This window comes from Oncorhynchus kisutch, linkage group LG19 (assembly GCF_002021735.2).
Source record: "Oncorhynchus kisutch isolate 150728-3 linkage group LG19, Okis_V2, whole genome shotgun sequence".
NCBI classification, from domain to species: domain Eukaryota; kingdom Metazoa; phylum Chordata; class Actinopteri; order Salmoniformes; family Salmonidae; genus Oncorhynchus; species Oncorhynchus kisutch.
The window spans coordinates 58685339-58696391 of NC_034192.2; the positions used below are offsets into that span (position 1 = coordinate 58685339).

The 11053-nt window shown below is 46.5% G+C and overlaps 1 protein-coding gene across 1 annotated transcript in view; it reads right to left on the reverse strand.

The window, feature by feature from the left end:
• The window catches only part of LOC109878337 (BTB/POZ domain-containing protein KCTD16-like), a 41760-nt gene extending 31526 nt beyond the window's left edge, over nucleotides 1-10234 (reverse strand). The window contains exon 1 of the mRNA XM_031797130.1: nucleotides 8824-10234. Within this exon, the coding sequence (XP_031652990.1) occupies nucleotides 8824-9670 (847 nt within the window). The 5' untranslated portion in view covers nucleotides 9671-10234. The remainder of the gene's footprint in view (nucleotides 1-8823) is intronic.
• Between the last annotated feature and the right edge of the window lie 819 nt (nucleotides 10235-11053).

Genomic DNA, 11053 nt, shown 5'->3' on the forward strand with positions numbered 1-11053 from the left:
AAGGGGCAGTTTTATAGTGAAGCCTTGAGGGCAGCTTTTTCTATCCCTATTTACACACACACACACACACACACACACACACACACACACACACACACACACACACACACACACACACACACACACACACACACACACACACACACACCAATGTGGTATATAGAATATTGAATCATTCAGAGCAATAGTTTGCTCAGTGCAAACTCCACTCCATCATATTCAGGTCCGTTATAAAAACTCATCCACTGAATAATGACCATCATCAGATTCAAGGACACTCGACCATACTGAATCTCATTGTGTGACCTCATTCATATTGAATGTCTCATTGTGTGACCTCATCTATACCGAATGTCTCATTGTGAGACCTCATCCATACCGAATGTCTCAGTGTGAGACCTCATCCATACCGAATGTCTGTGTGAGACCTCATCCATACTGAATGTCTCAGTGTGTGACCTCATCCATACTGAATGTCTGTGAGACCTCATCCATACAGAATGTCTCAGTGTGAGACCTCATCCATATTGAATGTCTCATTGTGTGACCTCATCCATACCGAATGTCTCAGTGTGTGTGACCTCATCCATACTGAATGTCTCAGTGTGAGACCTCATCCATACTGAATGTCTCAGTGTGAGACCTCATCCATATTGAATGTCTCAGTGTGAGACCTCATCCATATTGAATGTCTCTGACTGAGACCTCTTCCATACCGAATGTCTCAGTGTGAGACCTCATCCATACCGAATGTCTCAGTGTATCTTCTGAACAGAAGATAAACTGAGCCTGCATCCCAAATTGCAGCTTAATGGCACTAGAGCCCTATCAGCCATGGTCAAAAGTAGTGCACTACCCTGTGAGCCCTGGTCACAAGTAGTGCACTACCCTATGGGCCATGGTCAAAAGTAGTGCACTACCCTATGGGCCATGGTCAAAAGTAGTGCACTACCCTATGGGCCATGGTCAAAAGTAGTGCACTATAAAGGGAACAGGGTGCCATTTGGGACAACATGATGATAATCATTGACAGAACAACAATGCCTTTTCATAACAAGGGGTTAGGGTTAACAAGGGACTGAATCTTACGACTGACTGTCAGACTCACCACAGATGAGTAATTATCAATCACTCAGGCAAGGAAGTAAAGGAAATTGGTAAAACAGCTGTTCTGGTGCCTGCTGGAAAATGAAGTCAATCCATCCATATGCTAATGTAGGCTCTGGTGTCTGTTGGGCGTTGTAGTCCAACACAGATGCTAAGAGGACTCACGGAGACTCACTGGATTCTGTAAAAGAACTACAGGGACCGGCAGCACAGGACTGCACAATGCACTTTGCACGTCTTTGTCTCTTACTTTCTTTTCCTTCTTGAATGAAACCAACTACTCTGGAGCCAGGGAGAGGGAGAAAAACATGGGTTAGAGGGACAGAGAGAGGAGAGAAGGAGAGGAGAGGAAACAGAGAGAGGAGAGAAGGAGAGGAGAGGAAACAGAGAGAGGAGAGAAGGAGAGGAGAGGAAACAGAGAGAGGAGAGAAGGAGAGGAGAGAAAACGGAGAGAGGAGAGAAGGAGAGGAAAGTAAACAGAGAGAGGAGAGAAGGAGAGGAAAGTAAACAGAGAGGAGAGAAGGAGAGGAAAGTAAACAGAGAGGAGAGAAGGAGAGGAAAGTAAACAGAGAGAGGAGAGAAGGAGAGGAAAGTAAACAGAGAGGAGAGAAGGAGAGGAAAGTAAACAGAGAGAGGAGAGAAGGAGAGGAAAGTAAACAGAGAGAGGAGAGAAGGAGAGGAAAGTAAACAGAGAGAGGAGAGAAGGAGAGGAAAGTAAACAGAGAGGAGAGAAGGAGAGGAAAGTAAACAGAGAGAGGAGAGAAGGAGAGGAAAGTAAACAGAGAGAGGAGAGAAGGAGAGGAAAGTAAACAGAGAGAGGAGAGAAGGAGAGGAAAGTAAACAGAGAGAGGAGAGAAGGAGAGGAAAGTAAACAGAGAGGAGAGAAGGAGAGGAAAGTAAACAGAGAGGAGAGAAGGAGAGGAAAGTAAACAGAGAGAGGAGAGAAGGAGAGGAAAGTAAACAGAGAGGAGAGAAGGAGAGAAGGAGAGGAAAGTAAACAGAGAGGAGAGAAGGAGAGGAAAGTAAACAGAGAGAGGAGAGAAGGAGAGGAAAGTAAACAGAGAGGAGAGAAGGAGAGGAAAGTAAACAGAGAGGAGAGAAGGAGAGGAAAGTAAACAGAGAGAGGAGAGAAGGAGAGGAAAGTAAACAGAGAGAGGAGAGAAGGAGAGGAAAGTAAACAGAGAGGAGAGAAGGAGAGGAAAGTAAACAGAGAGAGGAGAGAAGGAGAGGAAAGTAAACAGAGAGGAGAGAAGGAGAGGAAAGTAAACAGAGAGAGGAGAGAAGGAGAGGAAAGTAAACAGAGAGAGGAGAGAAGGAGAGGAAAGTAAACAGAGAGGAGAGAAGGAGAGAAGGAGAGGAAAGTAAACAGAGAGAGGAGAGAAGGAGAGGAAAGTAAACAGAGAGAGGAGAGAAGGAGAGGAAAGTAAACAGAGAGAGGAGAGAAGGAGAAGAAAGTAAACAGAGAGAGGAGAGAAGGAGAGGAAAGTAAACAGAGAGAGGAGAGAAGGAGAGAAGGAGAGAAGGAGAGGAAAGTAAACAGAGAGAGGAGAGAAGGAGAGGAAAGTAAACAGAGAGAGGAGAGAATGAGAGGAAAGTAAACAGAGAGAGGAGAGAAGGAGAGGAAAGTAAACAGAGAGAGGAGAGAAGGAGAGGAAAGTAAACAGAGAGAGGAGAGAAGGAGAGAAGGAGAGAAGGAGAGGAAAGTAAACAGAGAGGAGAGAAGGAGAGGAAAGTAAACAGAGAGGAGAGAAGGAGAGGAAAGTAAACAGAGAGAGGAGAGAAGGAGAGGAAAGTAAACAGAGAGGAGAGAAGGAGAGAAGGAGAGGAAAGTAACAGAGAGGAGAGAAGGAGAGGAAAGTAAACAGAGAGGAGAGAAGGAGAGGAAAGTAAACAGAGAGAGGAGAGAAGGAGAGAAGGAGAGGAAAGTAAACAGAGAGAGGAGAGAAGGAGAGAAGGAGAGGAAAGTAAACAGAGAGGAGAGAAGGAGAGGAAAGTAAACAGAGAGGAGAGAAGGAGAGGAAAGTAAACAGAGAGAGGAGAGAAGGAGAGGAAAGTAAACAGAGGGGAGAGAAGGAGAGGAAAGTAAACAGAGAGAGGAGAGAAGGAGAGGAAAGTAAACAGAGAGAGGAGAGAAGGAGAGAAGGAGAGGAAAGTAAACAGAGAGAGGAGAGAAGGAGAGGAAAGTAAACAGAGAGGAGAGAAGGAGAGGAAAGTAAACAGAGAGGAGAGAAGGAGAGGAAAGTAAACAGAGAGGAGAGAAGGAGAGGAAAGTAAACAGAGAGGAGAGAAGGAGAGGAAAGTAAACAGAGAGGAGAGAAGGAGAGGAAAGTAAACAGAGAGAGGAGAGAAGGAGAGGAAAGTAAACAGAGAGGAGAGAAGGAGAGAAGGAGAGGAAAGTAAACAGAGAGGAGAGAAGGAGAGGAAAGTAAACAGAGAGAGAAGTTTGAGGCAAAGACAAAGCGACAGAGAGAGATAGCAAGAGAGAAAGACAGACAGAGAGAGAGGGCTGTTGTGAATGTGGAACACACCTTCAGAATATAGTCTCACTAACAAACAGCATGAATCAGAACACTCTGGGAGCTCCAATCAGTGTGCTGTGTTCTATCAGAACACTCTGGGAGCTCCAATCAGTGTGCTGTGTTCTGTTAGAACACTATGGGAGCTCCAATCAGTGTGCTGTGTTCTGTTAGAACACTCTGGGAGCTCCAATCAGTGTGCTGTGTTCTATCAGAACACTCTGGGAGCTCCAATCAGTGTGCTGTGTTCTGTTAGAACACTATGGGAGCTCCAATCAGTGTGCTGTGTTCTGTTAGAACACTCTGGGAGCTCCAATCAGTGTGCTGTGTTCTGTTAGAACACTCTGGGAGATCCAATCAGTGTGCTGTGTTCTGTCTGTTTACAGCTCCAATCAGTGTGCTGTGTTCTGTTAGAACACTCTGGGAGCTCCAATCAGTGTGCTGTGTTCTGTTAGAACACTCTGGGAGCTCCAATCAGTGTGCTGTGTTCTGTTAGAACACTCTGGGAGCTCCAATCAGTGTGCTGTGTTCTGTCTGTTTACAGCTCCAATCAGTGTGCTGTGTTCTGTTAGAACACTCTGGGAGCTCCAATCAGTGTGCTGTGTTCTGTCAGAACACTCTGGGAGCTCCAATCAGTGTGCTGTGTTCTGTTAGAACACTCTGGGAGCTCCAATCAGTGTGCTGTGTTCTGCCTGTTTACAGCTCCAATCAGTGTGCTGTGTTCTGTTAGAACACTCTGGGAGCTCCAATCAGTGTGCTGTGTTCTGTCTGTTTACAGCTCCAATCAGTGTGCTGTGTTCTGCCTGTTTACAGCTCCAATCAGTGTGCTGTGTTCTGTTAGAACACTCTGGGAGCTCCAATCAGTGTGCTGTGTTCTGTCTGTTTACAGCTCCAATCAGTGTGCTGTGTTCTGTCTGTTTACAGCTCCAATCAGTGTGCTGTGTTCTGCCTGTTTACAGCTCCAATCAGTGTGCTGTGTTCTGCCTGTTTACAGCTCCAATGAGTGTGCTGTGTTCTGCCTGTTTACAGCTCCAATCAGTGTGCTGTGTTCTGCCTGTTTACAGCTCCAATCAGTGTGCTGTGTTCTGCCTGTTTACAGCTCCAATCAGTGTGCTGTGTTCTGCCTGTTTACAGCTCCAATGAGTGTGCTGTGTTCTGCCTGTTTACAGCTCCAATCAGTGTGCTGTGTTCTGCCTGTTTACAGCTCCAATCAGTGTGCTGTGTTCTGCCTGTTTACAGCTCCAATCAGTGTGCTGTGTTCTGCCTGTTTACAGCTCCAATCAGTGTGCTGTGTTCTGTCTGTTTACAGCTCCAATCAGTGTGCTGTGTTCTGTCTGTTTACAGCTCCAATCAGTGTGCTGTGTTCTGTCTGTTTACAGCTCCAATCAGTGTGCTGTGTTCTGCCTGTTTACAGCTCCAATCAGTGTGCTGTGTTCTGCCTGTTTACAGCTCCAATCAGTGTGCTGTGTTCTGTCTGTTTACAGCTCCAATCAGTGTGCTGTGTTCTGCCTGTTTACAGCTCCAATCAGTGTGCTGTGTTCTGTCTGTTTACAGCTCCAATCAGTGTGCTGTGTTCTGTCTGTTTACAGCTCCAATCAGTGTGCTGTGTTCTGCCTGTTTACAGCTCCAATCAGTGTGCTGTGTTCTGCCTGTGTACAGCTCCAATCAGTGTGCTGTGTTCTGCCTGTTTACAGCTCCAATCAGTGTGCTGTGTTCTGCCTGTTTACAGCTCCAATCAGTGTGCTGTGTTCTGTCTGTTTACAGCTCCAATCAGTGTGCTGTGTTCTGTCTGTTTACAGCTCCAATCAGTGTGCTGTGTTCTGCCTGTTTACAGCTCCAATCAGTGTGCTGTGTTCTGCCTGTTTACAGCTCCAATCAGTGTGCTGTGTTCTGCCTGTTTACACATTTTGTTATATTAACTTCAGTAGTAACTGGTCCTATTAATCTATAAATCATGCTCACCAGAGTACTTATAAGAATCAAAGACTGAAACATCTCACTCCCTCTCTAGTGTTCCCCACTCCCTCACGATCGCTGTCTCTCTTTCTCTGTCTGACTTAGTCACTCTCTCTCTCTCCCTCTCTCTTGACCTCTGCCTCTCTGTCTGACTCTTTGTTTTTTCTCACTCTCTCCATCACCCTCTCTTTCTCTCTCTGCCTGTCTGTCTCCTCTCCTTTTGACCTAGTCTTCATCATTCTGCCTCATCCATCTCCTTCTCAGTCTCCTTTTCCTCTGGCACTCCCTCTCTCTCTCCCTTCTCTCCTGCTGTACTCTCCCTCCCTGCCCTCCCTCTCTCCCTTCTCTCCCGCTGTACTCTCCCTCCCTGCCCTCCCTCTCTCCCTTCTCTCCCACTGTACTCTCCCTCCCTGCCCTCCCTCTCTCCCTTCTCTCCCGCTGTACTCTCCCTCCCTGCCCTCCCTCTCTCCCTTCTCTCCCTCCCTGCCCTCCCTCTCTCCCTTCTCTCCCGCTGTACTCTCCCTCCCTGCCCTCTCTCTCTCCCTCCTCTCTCTCTCTCCCACTCCCACTGCCGGTCTCCTTTCCCTCTTCCCAGTCTCCTTCTGACCCGGTCTACCTCTCTCTCTTCCTCCCTCTTTCTCTCCCTCTCTCTCCTTTTCCCTCTGTCCAGGAGAAGCGTCTGTCAATGAGGATTGAGGACATCAGTGATCACCCACACCGTATGCCCAATCTCCACCCACCTATTATATTAAAATGATATCAACGACTCCATAGGGAAATCATTAGCCAACCATGTGTTATCCTTTGTTACTCCACCTCCTTAAAACCCTCCACCACCCCAACCCCCAAGCCTGAGCTGCCAACTGAATCTCATTCAGGAATCTGAGGGGAACCATTTGGAATGATGAACAAGGTGTATTTTAATTGGCCATATGGTGCAACATCTCCCTCCTCTCTCTGCACAGAGACAGCGAGGGATGAGGAGAGAGAAAGCGAGGGATGAGGAGAGAGAAAGCGAGGGATGAGGAGAGAGAAAGCGAGGGATGAGGAGAGAGAAAGCGAGGGATGAGGAGAGAGGAAGCGAAGGATGAGGAGAGAGAAAGCGAGGGATGAAGAGAGAGAAAGTGAGGGATGAGGAGAGAGAAAGTGAGGGATGAGGAGAGAGAAAGTGAGGGATGAGGTTGAGTGGGCGGGGTTATATCCTTCCTGTTTGGCCCTGTCCGGGGGTATCCTCGGATGGGGCCACAGTGTCTCCTGACCCCTCCTGTCTCAGCCTCCAGTATTTATGCTGCAGTAGTTTATGTGTCGGGGGCTAGGGTCAGTTTGTTATATCTGGAGTACCTCTCCTGTCCTATTCGGTGTCCTGTGTGAATCTAAGTGTGCGTTCTCTAATTCTCTCTCTCTCTCTCTTTCTCTCTCTCTCTCGGAGGACCTGAGCCCTAGGACCATGCCCCAGGACTACCTGACATGATGACTCCTTGCTGTCCCCAGTCCACCTGACCGTGCTGCTGCTCCAGTTTCAACTGTTCTGCCTTATTATTATACGACCATGCTGGTCATTTATGAACATTTGAACATCTTGGCCATGTTCTGTTATAATCTCCACCCGGCACAGCCAGAAGAGGACTGGCCACCCCACATAGCCTGGTTCCTCTCTAGGTTTCTTCCTAGGTTTTGGCCTTTCTAGGGAGTTTTTCCTAGCCACCGTGCTTCTACACCTGCATTGCTTGCTGTTTGGGGTTTTAGGTTGGGTTTCTGTACAGCACTTTGAGATATCAGCTGATGTACGAAGGGCTATATAAATACATTTGATTTAATTTGATTTGATGAGGAGAGAGAAAGCGAGGGATGAGCCAGATGAGTTACTAACGAAGGTAGGTAGTCAGTCGCCAGAGGCCAAACGGTCTTTCCCCCTTCAGCTAATCGGCACAACTGTCTGGCTTAGACCAAGTAGGGATTGTGTGTGTGTGTGTGTGTGTGTGTGTGTGTGTGTGTGTGTGTGTGTGTGTGTGTGTGTGTGTGTGTGTGTGTGTGTGTGTGTGTGTGTGTGTGTGTGTGTGTGTGTGTGTGTGTGTGTGTGTGTGTGTGTGTTTGTGGGGCAGAGGAGGTTTGTAGAATAGGCTTGGGTGGTCTGTACCTTGGCTGAGATTTGAAGTGATGCCTGGTGCTTTAAATCAGTGTGCTACTAAGTCTTCTTTCCTCATGCAGACGGCTGGGGATTGATCTCTGATTGGTTACATCCCAGTATAACATAGTGCACGTACACTGAGTATACAAAACATTAAGAACACCTGCTCTTTCCATGACAAACTGACCAGGGGCATCCAGCTGAAAGCTATGATCCTTATTGATGTCACTTGTTAAATCCACTTCAATCAGTGTAGATGAAGGGGAGGAGACAGGTTAAAGAAGGATTTTTAAGCCTTGAGACAATTGAGACATGGATTGGGTATATGTGCCATTTAAGAGGGAGAAAGATTTCCGAGCCTTTGGGGGGTATGGTAGTCGGTGTCAGGCGAACCGGTTTGTGTCAAGAACTGCAACGCTGCTGGGTTTTTCACGCTCAAAAGTTTCCGTGTGTCTCCAGAATGTTCCACCACCCAAAGGACATCCAGCCAACAGTGGTTGAAAATGGTGAATTGATGAAAGAGGACTTAGGAGGGTGGCATGAATTGTGCAGAGCAGCAGACTGTCTACAATTAGTCAACTGACAGTCCAGTACAACATTGGTGCACAAAGACCCATAAAAGAATGCACAACTCGTCGTACACTGACATGAATGGGGTTTGGCAGCCGGCGACCTCACAGAGCTCCACTTCTTTCAGCAAAATGTAAGAATATGCTTTTACAGTGGGCTAAGGAACGAACATTTTAGAATTTGAGAAACATTTCCTGTTCTGATGAATACCGGTTCCTGCTGTTTCACGCTGATGGGAGGACTAGGGTATGGAGAAAAACACAGGAGTACGTGCATCTGCCATGGGGCGGCAGGGTAGCCTAGTGGTTAGAGCGTTGGACTAGTAACCGGAAGGTTGCAAGTTCAAACCCCCAAGCTGACAAGGTACAAATCTGTCATTCTGCCCCTGAACAGGCAGTTAACCCACTGTTCCTAGGCATCATTGAAAATAAGAATGTGTTCTATTGTGTTCCATGTTCTATGGTGACATGGAGTCAACCAGGTGGCCTAACCTAAACGATACTATTAAATACGTTTTTTATGTGGGGGAAATAAGCTATGACTTACGGTAGAAGACGTACTGCGTGAAATTGGACCATACTTTCTCAGGTGCGTAATGGCTGATGGAAGAGGCGGTGAGCAACGAGTTACAGGCAACGATGTGGAACCCGCTCTCCGACAGCATGTCAAAGGCCCGCTCCAGGTGACAGAACCGGAGGAAGAACCGGGAGGTGTACCTGTCCGCAGCCCTGTCTGCGTCTAGGCTCTCATTCAGGGTGTTTCCAAACACCTCTTTGGCGAGGCCGATCCTTCCGCTGATGAAGATTCTGGGTACTACTTTTTTGGATTTGGGGTTAATCTGACTGTCTTTGCCCCCCGGTGCCGCGCACGTGCCTTTGAAACCGACGGTTAAGTATCCATATCTCCCGTCCAGAGAGTATGAGGAATATATCCGCTGGTCGCTGCCTAGCGACGCGTTGTCGAAATCACTATGAAACGGGTCGTCCTGAAAAATGTTAGATTCCTCGGACGTCAACAGTTTGACCAGTTTGGGCAGTTCAAAGTATTCTGCTTCCCGTTTTAACCTCCCTTTCTCCGGGAAGTGATCCGGTAGGACGACCTGCTTATCTCTCAAATAATCCAAGACATATCTGAACAGAAAACCATCTCTGTCGATAAAATAACGTCCCCTGAGGTCCCGCGCCAAGTCGTTCGACGAGGACCCCTTCTTGATGGAGAATAACCGTCCCAGTAAGGAATTGGGGATGCTTGTTAAAGTATGGAGACGAGTATAGTATACCTGACCTCCCACGTTAAGTTCAATAACATCAGATGGCGGGTTTTGCACCGACCCTGTTTCTTTAGCCTGCTGGGTTTTACAATTCTCACTCAGTGCCATTTTTAGTTCATGCATAAAACCAAATCCCGGTCAAGGTGTGGCGCGCAGATGTTCCCAAAAAGTTTTCTATATGGGATGAAATGTGCATGTCTTCTGTGGAATTAAATCGGTCCCCACATGCAGTGCCGGCATATTTTTACACACATCCATTGCTTTGAGTCCATTAATATAATCCTACAGTGAAATCATCGTGAAATCACCATTATTCCATAATCGATCGAAAATATAATTGATCACCTCTGCAATTCAGTCCGTTCTGGATAAAAATGTCCAACTTCTTTGATTCTGCAAGGCAAGCTCCAGTCCTTGTTTTATATTACCAGTCCAGTGTAACTTTATCTGCCTGAATCAATGGCACGTTCGCTGTCCACAGAGACTGTGCTGAAATTGCCGTGCGCGTGCTGTTCTTTTCTGAAAGTGAAGATAGAATCCGGACGCCGGTGCAGCGCGCTCCCATCTCTACGTCTCCAAACTGCTGGGCAGAGAAGAGAGCAGAAATAACGGCCAGGCTGGCACCGGAGTGAAAACGGTTACGATGATGTTTTTCCAGCGGTGCGTGGAAAAACATAATGGGGAGTAACGTCTTACATCATCATCTTAAAGGAAAATTACGTTTGAAAACGTACGACGTAGCGTAGAATAGCCTACATTCTGAATGACATTCCATAGAAAATATATTAACATTCTGCAAAGTAGCCTAATAGGCTATAATAACATTTGAATTTGAATTTAATTTGGGGATTTCCATATGCTGAAACATATCAGGTGACTAATTAAAAACTGTGTATTATAAAATGAGCAAAAAACGAAATAACCCCACTATCCGTTTTTGTTGCTTCCCAAGATGTATCTATGCTGATGAATAATGTCTTCATTGTCTATCACCAGCTATTTCAAGCTGGGAGGTTGTGATGCGCTATGGTACAGTGATTGGACTGTGAGTGGGCGTCACTTCAACACCATGGAAAGGTACCGTTCAGCTGCAAGTGGCCATAGAGCCCCTCAGTGGAGATGTCATAATACCCATAAAACCTAGAGGTCAAACAGAGAAATGGTTCCAATCCAATCACTTAAGGGCTGTGTTTCGTGTCTTCTTCCTGGCGTGATGTTGTGATTACTGTGTAAATCTCTCTCCGACAAGGTGACGTTTATCAATATATTAGTCTCTATTTACTCTCAGATAATTAGCATCAAAGTAGACATCATACAAAACTACAAATCCCTGCTAGCTTTGCTAACAGGTATTGTGTCAATTTTAAACTTGCACAGCTAATTAGTATTACATTTTTTTGTGTGTGTGTGGGGGGAGGTAAATGCATGTGAATATATTGATAAAAGTCACCTTGTCCGAGAGAGATTTACATGGTAATCACAACATCACGCCAGGATAAGAAGACA